Here is a 22398-nt window from a genome sequence, read left to right as displayed (position 1 = left end):
TCCAGAGCACCAGAACTAAGCAAGGTGCCCACAGAACATCTGGCTATGAAAAGAAGAAGGGTTGTTTCCAGAGAGACGGCTGTAAATGCAGGCACTTTCTTAAAGAGCCAGTGCACAAAATTTCATGTGCAGCCACTCACCTTAGGCTCCAGAAGAGGGAGGGCAGAGTGGACTGGTGCTGTGTGAGCAGAAGTCAGGATTGGAGCTCTGAGGTTAGAGTTCAGAGGGCAGCCACCCAGCTTTCCTGTGCTAAGTCATTCCCTCAAGCTGCAGAGGGCATCTTTCTCTGGTGAACCATTGCTATCCAGGTGGTTTTAGTCTGGAGGGAAGGCAGTTGCCCCATCCTGTTGGAAGACCTCTCCCCTCACCCTGTGGTCAATAGCCTGAAGCTAATCAAGACTGAGTGACAATTGGACTGAAGGTAGAGGAGGATCTCTGGTGGCTTGGAGTCTATGCCTGATCTACTTATGGTCTAGGAAAAGCACATCCTGGTGCACATCTTATTCCTTTCCAAAGGCACCCAGCCCCAGCAGAGGGAGCTATAAGCTGTGAATTGCTGATAGCTCCAAGCAGGGTACTCAGGACCAGTCACAGTGTCTGACCTTGTCCTGCACTAAAGATTAGGAGTCATAGCAAACCTACCTAATACACTGACACCAACCCAAACAGGCAGACAAAATGGGGAGACAAAAAAACAAGCCCCAAATGAAAGAACAAGAAAATTCACCAGAAGAAGAGCTAAATGAAATGGAGATAAGAGATTTATCAGACATAGAGTTCAGAATAATGATAGCAAAGATGCTCAACATCATGAGGGAAGATATAGTAACTATGAAGGAGGACATAGCACTAAGAAAGAACACAGTGGAAGGAATACACAGCAAATTAGGGGAAGCCAAGGATCTGATCAGTGAATTAGAAAACAGGGTAGAATAAAAATCACTCAGTCACAGAACCAAAAAAGAAAAAGAAAACAGGAGGACAGTGGGACAACATGAAATGTAACAATATTCAATTCTTAGGAGTGCCAGAAGGGGAAGAAAGTGAACAAGGGATAGAGAATGTGTTTGAAGAAATAATGGCAGAAAAATTCCCTAACCTGGTGAAGGGAAAAGTCACACAAGTTCAGGAGGCACAGAGAGTCCCAAACTAGAAGACCCCAAACAGGCCCACACCCAGACACATAATAATTAAAATGCCAAAAATTAAAGACAAAGAGAGAATCTTAAAGGGAGCAAGAGAAAAGCATTTTTTTATCTACAAATTAGCTCTCATAAGGCTGTTAGCTAATTTTTTATCAGAAACTATACATGCCAGAAGGGAATGGCATAAAGTATTCAAGGTAATGAAAAGCAAGATTCTGAAACCAAGAATTCTATATCCAGCAAGGCTATCATTCAAAATAGAGGATGGAATAAAGAGCTTTCCAGACAAAGAAAGGCTAAAAGAGTTTATCACTGAAACCAGCACTGAAAGAAATGCTAAAGGGACTGCTTTAATGAGAAGAAGAAAGAGAGAGAGAGAGGAAGAGAGAGATTAACATAGGCGTAAATAATTAAAATGCCAATAAATAAGTACCTATCTACACTAATAAAAGGAAACATGCAAATTAACCATCACTCCACTATGCCAAGCCACACCCACCAGCCAATTAGGAGCGAGTATGCAAATTAACCCAACCAAGATGGCGGCCGGTCATGGAGCTGGAGCAAACAGGAGGCTTGGGTTGCCCCCGGCGATGGAGGAAGCCAAGCTTCCTGCCCGCCCTGGCCAGCCCTGGCCTCCGCTCAAGGCTACAAAGTTTCAATTATAGAAGATAAATAAATCCTAGATACTTGCTTCCAGCCAGCCCTGGCCTCCACTCAAGGAGGTGCTGAAAAAAAAGAAAAAGAAAAGAAAAAGAAAGAAAGGAGGGGCTGGGACCTTGAGTCGCCAGGGGGTGATCAGGCCAGGATGGGATGGCAGGGGCCATTGGGGGTAAGCAGACCAGCAGGGGGGCCAGTTGGGGGTAAGCAGGCCATCAGTGGGGGTCAATTGGAGGTGATCAGGACAGCGGGGGCTGTACTTTGGAGTGAGCAGGTCAGCAGGGGGCCAGTTGGGGGTGAGCAGGCCAGTGGGAAGGAAGGTGAGGGTGAGCAGGCCAGCGGGGGGGGGGGGGGCAGTTGGGGGTGAGCAGTCTGGCAGGCAGGTGAGTGGCTGGAGCCAGCAGTCCCAGATTGTGAGAGGGATGTCTGACTGCCGGTTTAGGCCCGATCCCTGTAAACCGGCAGTAGGACATCCTTCGAGGGGTCCCAGATTGGAGAGGGTGCAGGCCAGGCTGAGGAACAACCGCCCCCCCCCCCATGCACAAATTTCGTGCACTGGGCCACTAGTCAATAATAACCTTAAATGTAAATGAATTAAATATTCTAATCAAAATACATAGGGTAGCTGATTGGACCCACCTCAGAACAAAAGACTCATACAGGATGAGAGTGAAGGGATGGGAAAAAAAAAACTTTCCATGCAAATGGAAACAAAAAAGCTGGGATAGCAATATGCATATCTAACAAAATAGACTTCAAAATTAAGCCCATCACAAGAGACAATAAAGGTCACTACATAATATTAAAGGAATCAATCCAACAAGAGGCTATAACCCTGGCAAATATATGTGCACACAATATAGGAGCACCTAAATATATATATATATATATATATATATATATATATATATATATATATATATATATATATATATACTTCTGAAGGACTTTAAGGGAGAGATGAACAGCAATATAGTCATGGTAGGGAACTTTAACACCCTGCTGACTTCACTGGATAGATCTTCCAGACAAAAACTTAACAAGGAAACATTGACTTTAAATGACATACTGGATCAGATGGATTTAATAGACATTTATAGAACATTTCACCCAAAGCTGCAGAATATACATTCTCCTCAAGTGCACATGGGTCATTCTCAAATATAGACCACATGTTAGGATGCAAAACAAGTCTCTACAAGTTCAAGAAGATTGAAATCATATCAAGCATCTTCTCAGATAACAGTGGAATGAAATTGGAAATCAACTACAGTAAAAACACTCAATAACATTCAAGCACATGGAGGCTAAATAGCATGTTATTAAATAATGGGTGTGTTACAAATGAGATTAAAAAAGAAATCAAAAACTTCCTGGAAACAAATGAAAATGAACACAAAACAACCCAAAATCTATGGGATACAGCAAAAGCACTCATGAAAGGGAAGTTCTACCAGGCCTACATCAAAAAAATACAAGAAAAATTAATAACAAACTATTTAACCCTGCAACTTAAATAATTAGAGAAGAATATGAAAATCCCAGAGTAAGTAGAATGAATGAAATAATGAAGATTACAGCAGAAATAAATGACAGACATTTAAAAAAAAACAACAATAAAAAATCAATAAAACCAAGAGCTGCTTCTTTGAAAAGATAAACAAGATTGATGACCCTTTAGCCAGGCTCATCAAGAAACAAAGAGCAAGGACCCAAATAAATAAAATCAGAAATAAAAGTGGTGAGATAACAACTGTCACCACAGAAATACAAAGAACTATAAGAAAATATTATATGCCAACAAGCTGGACAATGTGGATGAAATGGACAAATTTCTAGAAAAATACAGTCTCCCAAAACTGAATCAGGAAGAATCAGAAAACCTGAATAGGCTAATAACAACTGATGAAATAGAAGCAGTAACCAAAAAACTCCCAGCAAACAAAAGCCCTGGTCTGGGCAGCTTCACAGGAGAGTTGTACCAAACAGTCAAACAACCAACACCTGTCCTCCTCAAACTATTCCAAAAAATGTGAGAGGAAGGAAACTTCCAACCTCTTTTTATGAGGCTAGCATTATCCTAATTCCAAAACCAGATAAAGACACTACAAAGAAAGAATTACAGGCCAATATCCCTGATGAACATAGATGCTAAAATCCTCAACAAAATATTAGCAAACCAGATCCCACAATATATTAAAAAGATCATACACTATGACCAAGTGGGATTTATTCCAGGGATGCAAGGCTAGTACAATATTCCCAAATCAATAAATGTGATATATGAACAAATTGAAAGACAAAAATCACATGATCATATCAATAGCCACAGAGAAAGCATTCGACAAAATCCCACACCCATCTATATATATAAAAGCCTAAGCGACCATTATGACCAAATGACCAGAACGACCAGTCGAGTTGCTGTGACGTGCACTGACCACCAAAGAGCAGAAGCTCAATGCAGGAGCTGCACCCTGGTGGTCAGTGCGCTCCCACAGCCAACTTCCCACAGCTGGCCAACCTCCCACGGCCCCTCGCCCCGGCCAGCTGGCCCCCCCAGTAGGCCTCGATCAGGGGGCTGGCTGGCCAACCTCATGGGGTCCCTCCACCCGGCCAGCTGACCCCCCAATAGACCTCGATTACTGGCCAGGCCAAGGGACCCCACGCATGCATGAATTCATGCACCAGGCCTCTAGTTTTTTATAAAATCTCTCAGCAAATTGGGAATAGAGGGATCATATCTCAACATAATATAGACCATATATGAGAAACCTACACCAAACATTATACTCAAGGGGCAAAAATTAAAACCATTTCCCTAAGAACAGGAACAAGACAGTGATTCCCACTTTTACCACTCTTGTTCAACATAGTACTGGAAGCCCTAGCCACAGTGATAGATAAGAAAAAAACATAAAAGGCATCCACATTGGAAAGGAGGAAATAAAATTCTCATTATTTGCAGATGAGATTATGTTGTAATAGAAAACCCTAAAGATTCCACCAAAAAAAACTACTACATTTAATAAATGAGTTCAGCAATGTAGCATGATACAAAGTTAATACCCCGAAATCGATGGCAGTTTTATATCCAATAATGAACTCTCAGAAAGAGAAACTAAACAAACGACCCCATTTACCATTGCAACAATAAAATTAAGATACCTAGGAATAAACTTAACCAAGGAGGTAAAAGACTTGTATTCAGACAACTATAGGACAATGGGAAAAAGAGATAAAGATATAAACAAGTAGAAGAATATACTGTGTTCATGGATTGGTAGAATTAACATCATTAAAATGTCCATACTACCCAAAGCAATCTACAGATGCAATGAAGTCCCTATTAAATTACCAACGGCATCTTTCACAGATCTAGAACAAATACTCCAAAAATTTATATGGAACCAGAAAAGACCCCAAATAACCACAGCGCCTCTGTAATCAAAACAGCCTGGTACTGGCACATGCATAAGCTGAGATCAATTGAATAGAATAGAGACCCCAGAAATCGACCCAAGCCATAACACTCAATTTATTTGACAAAGGAGGCAAGAGTATACAATGGAATCAAGACAGTCTTTTCAATAAATGGTGTTGAGAAAATTAGACAGATACATGCAAAAAAAATTATATTAGAGCACCAACTTACACCATACACAAGAATAAACTCAAAATGGATAAAAGACTTAAATGTAAGTCATGAAACCATAAAAATTCTAGAAGAAATCATAGGCAGCAAAATCTCAGACATCTCTCATAGCAATATGTTTGCAGATATTCCTAGGGCAAAAGAAACTAAGGAGAAAATAAACAAATGGGACCACATCCAAATAAAAAGCTTCTACACAACAAAAGAAACCACAAACAAAATTAAAAGAGAACACACTGTATGGGAGAACATATTCAGCAATGATACATCTGATAAAGGTTTAGTATCTAAAATATATAAAGAATTCATACAACTTAACAAAAGGAAGATAAAAAATCCAATTAAAAAATGAACCTAAATAGACACTTCTCTTAAGGGGACATACAGATGGCCAAGAAACATGTGAAAAATGCTCCATGTCACTAATCATCAGAGAGATGCAAAATAAAACAACAATGAGGTATCACCTCACACCTGTCAGAATGGCTACCATCAACAAATCAACAAATGACAAGTGCTGGCGAGAATGTGGAGAAAAGAGATCCCTAGTACACTGCTGGTGGGAATGCAGACTGGAGTTTCTTCAAAAATTAAATATGGAACTGCCATTTGACCCAGTGATCCCACTTCTAAGAAACCCGAAACAGCAATCAGAAAAAATGTATGCACCCCTATGTTCATACCAGCACAATTTACAATTTGTGTAAGATCTGGAAACAGCCCAAGTTCCCATCAGTAGATGAGTGGATAAAAAAAGCTGTGGTACATTTATACCATGGAATACTATGCAGCAGTAAAAAAGAACAATCTCTTAACCTTTAAAACAGCATGGAGGGAGCTGGAGTATATTACGCTAAGTGAAATAAGTCAGTCAGAGAAAGATAAGTATCACATGATCTCACTCAGATGTGGAATCTAAAGAACAAAATAAACTCTTGAACAAAATAGATCCAGAGACATAGAAGCATGAAACAGACTGTGGAATCTCAGAGGGAAGGAGAAGGAGGGAGGGCAAGAGATCAACCAAAGAACTTGTATGCATATATACATAAACCATGGACTGGGGCAGGGGTGGAGGCAGGTTAGAGGAGGTCAATGGGGGGAAGAGGGGATATAGGTAATACTTTCAATAATAAAGTTTTTTTTTAAGTACAAAGGACATGGTAGGGAAATTTGAACCCCAAAAAGCACCCCCACCAAAAATAAAAATAAGAAAATAAATATAAAAATGGGCTGGGTATGAATTGGCAAAAAGGAAAATAATTTACTACCATATAATAAAAGAGGATTAATGATGGGCTCCTAGTCCAGGGTGTAACTCCTATCTTATTGGAATGTTTGCGTGGAAAACCTATTTTATTTAGTTTTATTCTTGTTATTTTCCCTCATTACCAGATGGGGCAAAGGTAGGCTTACAGTTGTTCATGTGGAAAATAATACAACAATTAATAATACAATAATTAATAAGCAATAATACAAGAATTGCCTGGCCAGCATGGCTCAGTGGTTGAGCGTTGCCCTATGAACCAGGAGGTCATGATAAGATTCCTGCTCAGGGCATATGCCTGAGTTGGGGGACTCTATGTGAAACCATAAAAATCGACCCCCAGTGTGGGACCTGCAGGAGGCAACCCATCAATGATTCTCTCTCATAATTGATGTTTCTATCTCTCTCTCCCTTTCCCTTCCTCTCTGAAATCAATAAAAATATATATTTTAAAAATAATACAAGAATAAACTCTGTTTCACATACTCACAACTGTACACCTACTTTTAACCCACCCTGTACATAAGTGTACTGAACAAAGTGATCCTACAAAGGCCTAGGTAGGTCTGGAATACACATGAGCCCAAAAGGTCCTCATTTCCTAATGTTTACATTATAATTAGTAAAATAAGTTACCGATTGAGGCTGTGAAATCTCATTTTCTAGGGATCCTTAAAAATAGGTTAGAATTTCCACACTCTGATCAGTTGGTAGATGTTTGGCCTTGCCTCAAGGAAAAGGAATTTTGGACAAGCTTTTTTCTTGAGGAACCTATTAAATTTATGTTTTGAAGGCAGTTCAGCATTAATTTAAAAATACTGGTAGGTTTCTAGAAATACCTATTTGTTTTTGGATTTGTTGAGGTGTCAGCTGCAATTCCTACCAGCTGTAACTACTGACAAGATTTAAAAACAAATGTGTAGTTATTTGTTATATTCTCCATGCTCCTGAGCTTTGGCAGTTACGCGTGCGCAGCTTTTGCAGGAATAGCCTCCTGACAGAACTGTGGACAAAAGAGTTTATTATTTCCCAACACTGGCTTCTCAGCTCTCCGCTCCTTCTTAACACTGCTCCGTTTTTGAGGCAGAAGCACACCACCTCCTCATGTCAGCTTCTAAACAGAGCCTGGTGGACGGACTTGTGTGAGACTGAGTTTCATCACTATTATTTGGGAGGCACTAAGAGTGCATATACCTCTGGTGAATTTTTGTTTACATGCACATTTCCTAGCTGCACGTCCCAGTCAGCATACCTGCTAAGCTAGGATAGAAAAAAATCAAAGCACCTTCTCACTCCTCCACTGGAGAAATAAACCAACAGTGCAGGTGCTGGGAGGGAATATACCTTAATTCAGGGCCCTTTCCCCCCCCCCCTTTTTGCTTTTTTAATTGATCTTTCTTTTTTAAATACAGTGATACAATTCACATAACATAAAATTTACCATTTTAAAGTGTACAATTCAGTGGCATTTAGTATAGTCACAATGTTGTGGAGTCATCGCCACTGTCTAATCCTAGAACATGGTTCATCTCCCCAAAAGGAAACTTTGTTGGCTTTAAGCAATCACTCCCATTCCCCTCCCCCACACTCCCAACTTACAGTCCTGACAACTACTACTCTTCTTTTTGTCTCTACATATTTGCCTGTTCTGGAGATTTCCTATAAATGGAATCATGCAATATATGGCCTTTTTGGTTTGTATCCTTTCACTTACCATAATGTTTTCAAGGTTTATGCCTGTGTAGCATATATCAGTACTTCATTTCTTTTCATGGCTGCATAATATTCCACTGTGTGGATATACAATATTTTTGTTTTTCAGTTAATAGATATCTAACTGGTTTCCCTTTTGGAACTGTTGTAAATAATACTGCTTCAGATATTGGTGTAAAAGTATCTATTTGATTCTGATTATAATTCTTTTGGGTGTATATCTAGGAGTGGACTTTCTGGCTAATACAGTAACTCCATGCTGAACTTACTGAAGAACAATGGCCACACCATTTTACAGTACCACCAGTAATGTGCTAGGGTTCCAATTACTCCACATTCCCTCCATTATTTGTTATTTTCTGCTTTTTGTTTGTTTTTTATTATAGCCATCCTAATAGATGTTAAGTGCTATCTGATTTAAATTTTCCAAATGACTAATGAGCAGAATATAAAACAAATCTACACCTAGTCATACTACGTGTTGTTATGAAGCCGTACAACACCAAAAACAAAGAGAATTGTAAACGTGTCCAGAAGAGCCCAGCCGCTGTGGCTCAGTGGTTGAGTGTCGACCCATGAACCAGGAGGTCCCAGTTCAATTCCCTGTCAGGGCACATGCCTGGGGTTGCGGTCTCTGCCCCCAGTGTGGGGCGTGCAGGAGACAGCTAATCAATGATTCTCTCTCTCCCTCTCCCTTCCTCTTTGAAATCAATAAAAAAAAATTTTTTAAGTTTCCAGAAGGAAAAGAGATTAACTTGTCCTCTACATGAGTAGATAATGCAAAGACGATAAGAAAGGAGAAAAGAAGGAGCAAAGCAAAGATAGGATAAACTAGAAGTATAAAATAAATAATTCCATTTAGACATATTTTAAAACAAAATTATATATTAATGTGAATGTATATATAGAGAACAAAGTATGAAATATGAACAAAATATTATTTCTAACTTTATTTTAGTAGAAGGGAGAAGAATGGAATCAGAGAAGAGTATAAGGAGACTTTGTATTTGAGATTTTATTATTTGGTTAAAATCTGAAGTAGTTCTCACAACCAGGTCCACTCCTGACATTTGCAGGATTTGGTGCACGAGTGCGATGGAAAGTATATACCATGTCTAAGTATGTGAAAGTAATAAATCAACGTATCAGATAGCTATGAATCTTGATGAAAAACGTTTGTACCTCAGTGAATACCTTCATGAAGATGGCAGTGCTTGGTGATTCCCAGATTCTTTGCAGGTCTGAGCCAGAGAGTGGTAGCACAGGGAAGAGTTAGCTGACTTGGGTATTTCACCTTCACTTGCCAACCGTGGCTCAGTCCTGCACTGGGAAGGGACCTGTGCACACATGTGGGGGCATCACAGTCCATACATCCCATGAAAGAAACCACCCCTTGGCCACTCCCTCAGGCCAGGGAGTGTGCACACTAGCTATATGGCCTACTTTTAGAGGAATGGAGTTAGCAAGGAGGTCAGGCTAGCCTTGGGTGCCAGCTTAGGGGTACTGAGGAGAGACTTGTAGGGTCTTAAATATTTTAGATGGGAGACAGGCATAGGGTCTGGGTGGACCTGTCTCCTTGACTCCATGGACCCCTCACCATGTGGGAGGAAGAGCTACAGAATGGAGTGGGTCCCTCTGAAGCATGGGGTCTAAGGGTGGTGCTACCATTTGCTAAAACCACTGTATCGGCTTCTATCACTGTGTGTTTAGAATATTTCGTTATAAAAGGGGGGGGGGCGAGAAAAGCATACACCATTTCACGAGGGAATTGGGAACGCCTCTCTAGCACAGAGGCAGGGGCAAAAGCACTGCCAGCAAAGTGCCCTGTGACTTTTTCATTTGTCACGGCTGCCTCTGTGTGATTTCAAAAGCCCTTCCCACATATGTGGTTCTTCCTGAAATGTTAGAGGGATCAGGGATGACCAGGACAGAGGATGGGCCTGGTGGCAGAGCATGGCCCCCTAGGTTTCTGGGGAGAGAATGCTTGTCAACCAGGAAGGCTGGGAAGGACGCCCCAGGAACCTCCAGTCCAGGGAGCACTTCTTCTACACACAGTGCCTTCCAGGGTCAGACTTCGTCACATTCCCAAGTCCTGCAACTAGCCAGCACAGGGAGCTGCAGATGGCCAGGCAGCAGTGGCCACACAGGGCCTTCGTACTCACAGGCTCCCTCCTCATTCATCTGCTCAGCCCTGTGGTCCAGGGCAATTGCTCAGCAGGCTCGGGGAGATCAATTTAGCCCATGGGAGAGAAAGATACGAGAGGGAAGGGAAAGCCAGTGTGAAGGGATAGAAAACGTGTATTTTCTCATAAACTATCAGACACTGCCAAGTTTAGCTAGCGCAGGCTCACCCTTAATTGGTGATGAGTCAAACATTGTCCTTTCAACCAAGAGAATCAGAAAATGCTCTCTTCTGGAAATCCAAGTGCAAAATGAACTTCAGCTCATAGAACTACTAAGAATACCCAGGGCCCTGCTCCTCTTCCGAAGGCCCGTGAGGGGGTTGGGGGTGGTGACATGGACTCTAGTCAGGAGAAGGTCCTCCTCGGGCTTGGGGCTCATGGACAGGGCCAGGGGAGGTGCTTTGAATCACAAGCAACTGCAGCTCCTTAACCCTCAAGTCCCCACAGACAACAGATTGGGGGTGTATTTGCTGCCATAGTAAAATACCAGACTGGGGGCTCAAACAAAAGAAAGTTATTGTCTCACAGTTCTGGGGCTGCAAGTCCAAGATCAGGGTGTGGCCAGGCTTCGTTTCTCCTGAGGCCTCTCCCCTCAGCTTGTAGAAGTCCGTCTTCCTCCTTTGTCTTCACATGGTCTTTCCTCTGCGTGTGTCCTAGTCTCCTCTCCTCATGAGGACCCCAGTGGTACTGGATTAAGGCCCCACTCTAATGACCTCATTTTAACACAATCACCTCTTAAAGACCCCATCTTCCAATGCAGTCACATTCTGAGGTGCTGGAGGTTAGGAATTGAGCCCATGAATGTGGGGGGACACAATTCACCTCTATTATGGGGTGAAGAGGGCACTGGCAAACTGCTGTGCACCAGAAATCTCTTTGGGAGCAAGCAGAGTGATGGTAAGGAATCAGAGCACTCTGGCCGCCTGGACAGTTCCCGAGCACCCACTCGGTTGATAGGAATGAAGACGGCCGTCCTCCGGGATAGCTCATGTCTGTTCACAGCGGTGGCCGCCTTGGAGGGAATAATTTCTGGAAAGGCAGGAAGAGCTCCCAATCCTTATGTTTTCAAAGAAAGCTCACCTTGGTTTTTATTGTGTTTCATAATAAGCATCAGGTTCTATGGAAAGAAGCCTGTCTCCTGCGGGGGTCCTGGGGCACCTGGGAGAGGCTCTGGCCCTGGTACCATTTACTGGCTCAAGGAAAGGAGGCTGCAGGTGGGACTGAGGCTTTTAAGACATTTACCATAGAAACAGATCACTCCTTCCAAAGCGTTCCGGGAAGCCAGGGTTTGCCCGGTATGAAAGGGCACTTGTAGTGCACTTCAATTAAGAGGGAAGCAGAGTGCTGAGGCACTGCGTACAGGATGGCTGAACACAGAGCACCTTTTAGAAGAGAGGGCTGTGCACTCCAAGTGTCGAGATAGCATCTACCGTCAACAGTGGGCGGCGTGCAAAACTGGACATTTGTCTTGACGTGGGGAAGGAAGCTTTCCCCCCTGTTTGTTTTATTTTACAACCGGAAGTCATTCAGCCAGAACCTTTGAGAGGTATCCAGGTGAATTAGAGACTGACATGTTTGATTTACCTGCAGGATGAATGAGCGAGACCACTTGTTAAAGAGGCTCAGCAGGAAGACCCCCCCAACTCTCTTCCGAGGAGGTTCCCTCCAGCAGAGTGTCCCACGTAAGTAGTCACCACAGCCCACGCAGGCCAGCGAGACCTGGCCCACGCAGGAAGGTGGGAAGCTTAATGAAGGCCTGGGCATTGTTAATAGGGAAGGAGACAGCTGCCAAGCTGGAGCACCACGTTTAGAAGTGAAATTCGTGTGTTTGGCCTGAGGCAACTACAGCTTGCATATAGGTAGTTCCCTGGGACCCAATCAAATGCCTGAATGACAAAATTCTTAAATTTAAAATCCTGATATGGTTAAGATCCTCTGTCAGCCTCCCAGTAGCATTTTTTCTAAGGTTGAAGTGATGTTACTTTTAAATTGGTTTCCCCAAAGATAGCAATATGCAGGGTTTTATTTAATACTAGAGGCCCGGTGTATGAAATTTGTGCACTGGGGAGAGGTGGGGGGAATCTCTCAGCCTGGCCTGCACCCTCTCACAGTCCGGGACCCCTTGCTCCTTACTGCCCGCCTGCCATGGAGGTGGAAGAGGCTCCCGCCACCACTGCTGCGCTCGTCAGCTGTGAGCTCAGCTTCTGGCTGAGCAGCACTCCCCCTGTGGCAGCGCACTGACCACCAGGGGGCAGCTCCTGCATTGAGTGTCTGCCCCCTGGTGGACAGTGCGCATCATAGCGACTGGTCGTTCCGTGGTCATTCCACCGTTTGGTCGATTTGCATATGAGGGTCTTATTATATAGGATTAGTATATTAATTAAAACAATGCCAATCACTGGAAAAAAGTATTGTGCTTTATCCAGGAAGGCCACCCCATGTCTAGCACTGGTGTCCCCACTCTGACCACTAAAGCCCCGGTCTGGTTTCTGCCGAAGGCACCTGATCTGAACAGGGTCTCTGGGGTTGCACTGGAGCCCAAAGGAGCAGGAAGGGAGGCCATGAAAGCAGATGGGGTCCCTTCCAGAGTTCATGGGGACGCTGTGGGCTTATTTTAGCAATCCAGCCATTGGGCTCCAGCTGAGGGGTGACATTAGAGTGCAGGTTTCCTGTGCCGAGGCCTGTAGGCCTGTGGGCCTCTACATGTCTGAACCCGCCAGTCTCTCCCGCCCACACTCCCTCTTACACGTTCACATGTCATCTCTTCACACAGGCCTCGCTTCCTGCTTCCCGTTCCTCCCGAGGAGGTGAGAAGGAAGCAATGGTAGACCAAGAGCAGCTTAGGGGAAATAATCACTGCATCCACAGGACAGGTGCTCAAGGACCTATGTCGGTTGTGTCTGGCAATACAGAGAGGGAAGGGAAGAGAAGGGTGGAATGGCATCCCTCTCAGTAATCCACTTCCTCTCTTCACTTTCCCACTGGAATATCAACATGAGAGACAGGGGCTTGAGGCCAGCTCCATGTGGGGCCTCACCTGCCTGGTGTGTCCTTTAGTGCTCCACTGCCCCTGGAGAGAGGTGGTGTCAGCCCCAAGAGCACCTGGCAGAGGATCAGGTCAGTACAGTAACTGGCCCAGCATGGCCCGGAGATCAGAATCACAGTGTGGTGTCTCTGATCCAAGAGAGTGGTCAAGTCAGGAGGCTTGGTAGGGAAGTCCAAGGAGTGAGGTGTGTGAGGTCCGCCTCTGGAGCTGAGCTGCCTTCAGTCCTGTCCCGGCTGGGCAACGTTTTTGTCATTGTAAGCAAGTTGACCTCTCTGTTTCTACATCTGTAAAATGGAGATTATATGAGAACCTACTTGGGGTTGTTGGGAGGATTAAATGAGATCATAAGGTGCCTAGAATGGTGCCTGACAATATAGAGTCCAATAGATGTTTGGCATCACTATTTTTTTCTGCCATAGTTGAGTAACTGGGGGCAACTTACATATTTCTCGAAACTTCTGTGTTATCCTCTGGGGGAAAACAGAGTTATAATAATTTGAGCTTACTTAGTCTTTGTGAGGGTTCCCAATGATGGATGTAAAGCACCTTCTCTATACCAGACACAGAGAAACACATGCTGGTTTCCAAACTACATATGCTTCAAAGTAATCAAGAAAGAATAGAGGCAGTCGACCCTGAACAGTGGGAGGTTAGGGGTGCCGACCCCAGGTGAAAATTTGCATGTAACTTTTGACTCCCTCAACACATCACTACTGAAAACACTGTTGACCAGAAGTCTTACTGGTAACACAAACAGCTGATTAACACATATTGTTTATGTTATATGTATTAGATACTGTATTCTTATAACAAAGTAAGCTAGAGAAAAGAAAATGTTATTAACAAAATCATAAAGAAGAGAAAATATGTTTAGAGGGTTTATTGAAAAAAAGTTACATATCAGTGGACCCACACAATTCAAGCCTATGTTGTTCAAGAGTCAACTGTGTAGATCAAAGACCAAGTGAGAACTTTTGAGGAAGAGTTATAAAATATCTCAGCAAAATGACTAAACATTTTGCTGAATTCTCAATATTTTGAAGGACAAAAGAATTCTAATGAGCAAGTACAAAAAATGAAAAAGCTTCTAAAATCACAGCACATTGCCCTGACCAGTTTGGCTCAGTGGATAGAGCATCGGCCTGCGGAGTGAAAGGTCCCAGGTTTGATTCCGGTCAAGGGCATGTACCTTGGTTACGGGCACATCCCTAGTGGGAGGTGTGCAGGAGGCAGCTGTTCGGTGTTTCTTTCTCATCAATGTTTCTAACTCTATTCCTCTCTGTAAAAAATCAATAAAATATATATTTTTTAAAAATCGCAGCACATTTAAGAAGCACCCCAAAATACATAGTAAGACCTGATTGATAATAGAATGTTTCTGTCATTGACAACTATACGAGGCTATCAAGCAGTTGGAACTGCTCCTGGGATGTGAGAAGTTCTGCGTAGCTTGTCTGGGCCCCTACATGTCCTCCTGGGTCTAACCATCAGCTGTCTTGGGCCTCAGTCTTCCCAGGAAACTGGGGGAAAAACTCTAATCTTGGAAGTACTTTTGGTTCCTTATGAGCCACCAACCAACACACAAGATCAGTGTTTCCTATATGGTCTAATACCCTTATCGTCCCAGGGTATTCCCCAATTCTACTGCTATTAGGAATATTTTTCCAGGCAGAAAACTGCTACTTTCATTAAGATATTATCAGTGCCCGGTTTGGTTCAGTGGGTAGAGCGTTGGCCCACGGACTGAAGGGTCCCGGGTTCAATTCCAGTCAAGGGCATGTACCTTGGTTGCAGGTTCGATCCCCAGTACGGGTTGTGTGAGAGGCAGCTGATCGATGTTTCTCTCTCATTGATGTTTCTAACTCTCTATCCTTTTCCCTTCCTCTCTGTAAAAATCATAAATATATTTTTAACATAAAGATATTATCAGAGCTCAGATTCAAAAGAATGCTACTTAAGGGGAGTTTTATAATTTTATAGACTTCACCAAATGTCCTATTAGACAAAATAACTAAGAGATTCACCTGCCTTTCCATCTCCTTTCACCTACCTCATTCTGTCCTCAGATTCTGGCTGTGGAGGCAGATGCTCTAGGAGGTCAGCCAGGGAGAGCTCAAAGCTGGACCACTGAGTGCTTTCTCCAGGTCCCATCAGTACTTTCTGGCTGTCAGGACTTCCTGAAAGATGAATGAAAATGGGAATTGCTAAGAGCTGGGGGCTCCCTCTGAGCTTCCTGTTTGGATGCCAGGGGCAGGTTAATGGTCATCAGACAGAAGCTGGTGAACTGATGTGTCTTTGTCAGGCTGAGGGGTGCAGCCCCACTTTGGCCTCACAAATGCCATTGTCCCACTGAAACTTCTTCCAGTGTGACTCTAACTATAACCAGACCTGGTTTCTGAGAGGGAAATAGTTTATCTCCACCCCCAGGGTAGTCCTATTGGGCCATCCTCCTTTCAGTCTTGAATTGCAAAGTCCAGCTTAAGTCTCAGTTGAGATTAAGAAAGTCTGGTTCAGAAAGTCTTAGTGCACAACATTTTAGAAACATGATGGCAGATGCAACTAATAGGAACTGGACGAGAAACCACTTGGTAGTGAGGTAGTGACCTCGGGGTGCTCTGCTCGCCCCGAGAGAAGATTTGCTATTGGACCAGGAGCCCCTCTCTGCCATCTCTTCTGCTGGAAACTGAGTGAGGAGTAATCCCCTGCAAGGCCCTCATGCCAGTGAGGCAGATAGAAGCGAGGGCACCATCGAGCTACAAGCAGAGAAACCATTGCGGTTGGCTTCCCAGTAGGCACAGAGAGAGTATGAATGAAAAACAGAGCAAATGAAAGGCCAGGTTTTTGCTCCTTCTGGTTAATAGGGAGTGGACAGTTCCAAATGCTAAGATGCCTTTCCCAAAAGAACACTCCCCAACAATGTTTCTGTCTCAACAAGTTACTTTTATTCCTTTCCCTCCACCCCTCTCCCCCCAAAACACACATCCAAAAAGAGAGGTGGCAGTTGTTCTGTTTGGACTGATAGTTGAGACAGGTGCCCTTTTCTGGCATGGAGGTAGAGTGCTCTGTGGCCTGGGGACACTCAGCCAGGGCAAGAGCTGTGAGAACCTGGACCTCACCTAGTCCAGGCCGTTTGTTTCACAGGAACATAAACCTAGGAGACCCAGAAAGCTTAAAGAGACCACCGTCCTGTGACCAAGCTACTGCCAGGCAGGGATTAGAACCAGCCCCGTTGCCCCAGTGCCTCAGTCCCAGGTCCGGATCCATGGTGAAAGCGGAGCAGATTGGGAAAGCCATCTGCAGGGCAGAGAACGCAGCAGCCCAGCCTGCCCCAGGCAGGTTCACAAAGAGCACTCCCAAGGCCTTCCCACTACTTGGGACCAGAGTCATTTCTGTCGGGGTGAGAAGATCCACCTGGGGGGCACAGAGCCCTGGCAGGACTATCGTCCTGGCAGCACATTGCATCCAAAGACAGCTGCTATGGGCCCCCTCCCAGAAACATCATGTGTTTACTAGAAACATTGCCTTTCAAAGACTGCAGGAGGAAGTGTCCCAGAGGATAAAGCCAGGGAGACAGTGGTATTTGTTAGATTTTTCTTTGAAACATCCCTAGGAAAGATGTCTCTTCTAGGGCTGCAATGAAGACGCTGCACAATGAGCACTTGTCCTGGGACAGGCTGGCAGCCCAGCATCAGGAGGAAGAGGAAGGGAGGGAAGGAAGGAAGGAGGGGGGGCGGGGAGGAAGGGGAGAGGGAGTGGAGAGGGAGGGAGGGAGGGGTCAGGAGAAGAGCCCCAACAAGCCAGCAGCCCTTCTCCAGGCTTGCTTCTGTGTTTCTGCTCCAGACGTGTGACATGCCTGCTCAGTACCCAGCTAGGTGTTGCTCATACTGGCCTAGGCGGTGGCTGCTTCCTCTGGCAACCACACAGAGTGGGATTTTTGGGTTTGTGGGTTTGATTTTGTTAGAGATGGAGGTAAGCGAGTAGACAAGAGTCCCCTGTGGAAGACTGCTCTCTGTTCTGGGTCAGGCTTGCTTGCTTGTTCTGCTTTCACACCCAGCCGCTCCCTGCTGCCCTGCCATGACCTCAGAAGGCCCCAAGCCCACCTCTGGAGACCAGCCCTGGCCTCTCAGAGCCCTCCTGCCCTTGGGCTTTCTCAGGTGGTGCTGAAAGGCAGGCTATCCAGAAGAACTGGGAAGCCAACCCAGGGACAGAGCTCTGAATCTGTGGGCATACACAGAGTAGGAAGTCACCTGAGAATCTTTTGAAGTCTCTTCTTCTCCATTCCCTCAAAGACTCTCTTACACATTGTTATTGTATGTCTTTATACTCCAGAAACTCCCCTTTTTAAGCCAGATGTCTGAGCAGAATAATTATAATCCGGGAGAATTTCTGATTTCTTTTTCTCCTTTAAAGACTATGATGATTAACTAACAGCTCTATTGATCAGTCATAAATAGGTGTGGGTGGGAGTCACCTTTGTTAGGCTTTTTACTGTGTTGTCTTGGTCAGAATGTCTCATCCAGCTGTGGGACTTTTCTGCACCGCTGAGCCAGAAGGGTTAGCCAACAGAGAGGGAGTCTTATAAATGTCCCATCTGTGGGCAGAACCAATTAAGAAGGAAAGCCCACTATTGCTAAACCTTTTAAAGAACTGGTGATGCAGGAAAGTGTGGGCCCTGCAGAAACACTGCCTGGGTCTGGCTCCAAACTGCCACTCACTAGGTCTGTATCTTGGGCAGATCGTGAAATCACTCCTTGCCTCAGTTTTCCCATCTGTGAAATGGGAAGAATACTAGCATCTATCTCATAGGGCTTTTGGGAAGAATAGATGAGTCATTTGTGCACAGTACATAGGACAGTGCCTGGTACACACAGTGTTTAATAATTGTTGGCTGCTGCTGCTATTATTACTATTACCAGTGGCCCGGTGCATGAAAATTCGTGCACTTGGCGGGGGGGGGGGGGGCGCAGGGTCCTCAGCCCAGCCTGCGCCCCCTTGCAGACCAGGATCCCTCGAGGGACATTCGTCTGACGGCTTAGGCCCGCTCCCTGTGGGTCTAAGCTGCAGTCTGGCTCCCTCTGCAGGAGGCAACTGGAAGGGTGATCGGGGAATAGCGCTGGCCAGTGAGCAGCCCGCCCCTCCCCTCCACCCCCCCCCCAATTGCCCCTCTGCCACTGCCGGTTGCTGCTGCCCCCTGATCGCTCTCCCCTCCCTCTGTCCCCTGGCACCCGCCTTGGCTGGCCTGGCGCTACCCGCTCACTGGCCCCACCCCCCACCGACTGGTCATTCTGCCTGTCGGTCAATTTGTTTATTAGGCTTTTATTATATAGGATAATTATTATTATTTCTATTATTATTACTGGAGCTGATTGTAAGAACCAGTCTTGCTGTGGCCACAGGGCCAATCACTGAATTCCTCTTACCTTTATCTTGTGATCTTTTTCTTTACACAAAAATAAGATGTGTTACCCACTGTAATTTCTTATTACCAGCCCAAATCAGCCCAATTTAGAAACAGGACCGCTCCGAGCCTGCCCTTTACCAGCTTTCAATGTGAGCTGGTGCATGTTTTCCCCGGCATGTTACAGCTTCATAAATTACCCGGCGGCCTGCAGCTTCAGGCGCATTGGGACATTTCCGGAGCAGAACAACTTGATTGGTGTGGGAAAGTGCAGACATGGACCAGTGACCCACTGTTTATGCTTCCCAGGCTGAGCTCAGTTGCAGCTCCTAAATGGGAGGCCACACCTCAGAGCCATTCCCATCCCAGCATCAGCAGCCAGAACCCCTTCAACCCAGCCCACCAGCCTGCATCCTGCCACCACACACCCACACTGCCCACACTCCCCTTCTGGGTCACAGGCTCCCCATCTCAGGCTCCCACTGTCCCAAGGCTGATGAGGTCCATGTGTGGAAGCTCAGCTGTAGTCTCCTCAAAAGCAGCTTCTTCCAGACCTCGTGTGCTCCCCCAGTTCTGCCCATACCCACTTCCTCCTGTGCGCTTCTTTCAGATGGGTACGCCTTCTCTCAAGAAGAGCACGGAGCTGTTTCTCAGGAAGAAGTTGTTCGTGCTTACGACACCACCAAAAAGAAATCGAGGCGGAAATAAGACTGGAAAGTGAGGAAGAACTCAGAGTCGCCTTTTCCTGATTGATCCTGGGGAAGAGATGCAGTTTGATGTACCCAGTATTAACACATCTTTGTCAGGAGAGCCTTGTGTCAGCAGCCAAAATATGAGAAAACACATTTCTGTGGCCTTAGCCAACAGGTTTGTTAGTTATGTGTTCCTGCGCAAATCTGGAGTGTATACCGCGGGGGAAGCCATTCTTTCCTCCCAATTTGTCTGCAGTGCTTGGCCTAACTTTTGTTTACGTTGTTATGGAGCATTCAGCTGTGCTCTGTGAGGTGTGAAATTAAAACATTATGTTTCACCTATATTTAAACATCAGCACTAGTTGTTCTGGGAGCGAAGATAAAAGAGTTTTATGTTGCGTGAGAAGCCCGTCCCGTGGCAGGGAGCCGGACACACTTGCTTCCTGTCCTTTTACCTCACAGATCAAGTCCACAGATAGCATGGAGACTTCACTTTAGGCAGGTTGCTGTCTTGCTTTGATTCCTATTATGTTTGTATGAAGTTGGCATAAATTTCTTTATTACAATGAAATCACAAATATTATGGTTTCCTATATATATATCTGGGTGGGAAACCTGAGAATGTTGACGTGAACCTCCTAGCCACATTCCCAGTGGGGCAAACCATCTGTGTTCCAACAGCATCTTCTGCACCCTTCCCAAGGGGTCGGCCCAGGCCTCCCAGTGCCACCCAGTTCTCTCATCCTCACACCTCCTGCATGGCTGGCCGCTGTGCTCAGTGCATGGCCACTGGTGGGCAACAACCTGAGTCCGCATCCGTCCTTTCTCTACCGCAGATACAGATACAGATGCAAGAAGTCCCTTCTTCCACCGCCCTTTTCCTTCTATAACGAAAGGGAAAAAACAACTCTTCTGCAGATGTTCTAACGTTTACCTGCCTCTTTGTGGTGACGGGGAAGCCTGCAGGTCAGGATGGTGGTGGGGACCCTGCTAGCCAGGCTCCCAGCACGCACTTCCCAGCCTTCAGACCACCGGACGTTCGCATCCTCTTAACTTAGAACCACACTTGTCTTCTGAGGAGTTGAGAGCACATTTTGGATTTTCGTTGTTGGAAAATGAATGAACTTAGAGCATGTCTCCCCAGTGAAGGAACACACTTGTCACTCTGTCACTCTGGAACCAGAGAGGATGTGCAAGCCCAGCTGAGAGAGAGGGCCCCTGAGTGTGGGAAGGAGGATGACCATGGAAGGAGAAAGCAAAAAGCAAGGACACAGACACAGGGAGGAGGGCATAGAGGACACTTCCCACCAAGTCAGAGCGAAACTCTGAAATCAAGCCCTGAAGCCCAGACAAATGTCCTGATCAGCCTAATATGTTCAGGAGGTTAAACAAGATGTTGACAGGCAGTTTTAATTGAAAAAAATTCCAAACATTTCAACAGCCTTTTTTATATCGACAAGGTTTCCTTCCTTATTCAGTGTTAGATACAGGCACCACTCACAGTAGGAAGTACCCTGAGTCTAAGATGAGGAAGGGAAGTCATTGACTTTCCAAACTGCAGAGTCCCTTGTTCTAAATTTGGACAGAACCTGGATGCCTTCAGGCGGTCATGTGAGCACCTGGAGCCCTTAATAAACGACCAGCCTGGAGGCACGTTCTCTCCTCTCTGCTTTGGTTGCCAAACCAGATTTTTGGAAAGCTTAACGTAAATACTTGTGGGCAGCTGTTACTGGCTGCAATGACACAGTTCCTCTGGGAATGGCTGTGCTAAATTAGGAAATAAAACAATAGTGCCCTTTGCTTCCGAACCCTTTATTTTTAGAACATCTACATCTTACTGGGCATTGAAATAATTATGATTTGCATCAACTAAGAAAACTAATCCCTCACTTAAGAGGTAACCAGGGTCCAGGGCTTGAGGGGAAGCAAGGCAGTGCAATTAACAGGTGAGGCTCAGAAAATTGCCACTTCTTCCTGCCCAAGGTGATGAAACATTTAAATCTATAGCATCCAGCAAAGTGAATCATTGAAGGACTACCATTACAGGGAGCAGGGGAGTCTAATAATTAACACACACCAAGGTGCATGTCTTTGTTGCACACCCATAAAGATGATGGTCTCAATACAGAGGAAAAATGAAAATGAGAATTGAATGTGCATTAGGCATCCTGGCTATTTGGTTTCATTTAAAACTAAGTCTGTTTGGAAAGAGGCAACTCAAACTCAATTCTTTGTCAAACACTTAGCTCTCTCTTGAACTGAAAACCTTCTGAATCAGATTTGTGAATTAGAATGTGTGTTTGTGGTGTTTGGGGTTTTTTGTCTTTTACTTTATTTTCCACATTAAATACAGTTCAAATTTTCTGAGATTGAAGTATATTTTCTAATTTTTCGAGAAGTAGACTAAAGAGTCTTTGCAGTAATGAAATACGCACGCAGAATACAGTAGATGTGATGCCGTTCTATTTATTCTCTTATGCAATTAAGCTATCTTGTAGCCAGATGACTAAATTGGGTTTCTAGGAGGAGCAGCTGTCACTATGTGTGATGTAGAATATTTAGACAGGGCGGCTCAGGGGCTGTGTCATTTGTCCTATCTTTAAATTGAGGTCAAAGTGTCACACACAACCCCTCCCCAG

The 22398-nt window shown here is 44.8% G+C and overlaps 1 protein-coding gene across 3 annotated transcripts in view; it reads left to right on the top strand.

The window, feature by feature from the left end:
- Window positions 1-22123, top strand: part of ATP8A2 (ATPase phospholipid transporting 8A2) — a 700434-nt gene extending 678311 nt beyond the window's left edge. For all 3 annotated transcript variants that reach the window (XM_080660784.1, XM_080660782.1, XM_080660783.1), the window contains 2 exons: window positions 12214-12305; window positions 19678-22123. In XM_080660784.1, coding sequence (XP_080516910.1) covers window positions 12214-12305; window positions 19678-19775 — 190 coding nt within the window. In that variant the 3' untranslated portion in view covers window positions 19776-22123. The remainder of the gene's footprint in view (window positions 1-12213; window positions 12306-19677) is intronic.
- Window positions 22124-22398: the final 275 nt, after the last annotated feature.

The sequence above is a fragment of the Plecotus auritus genome, assembly GCF_963455305.1.
Source record: "Plecotus auritus genome assembly, chromosome: 3".
Lineage (NCBI taxonomy): Eukaryota > Metazoa > Chordata > Mammalia > Chiroptera > Vespertilionidae > Plecotus > Plecotus auritus.
Note: the sequence above shows the minus strand (reverse complement) of the source record. Positions and strands in the feature narration are given on the sequence as shown.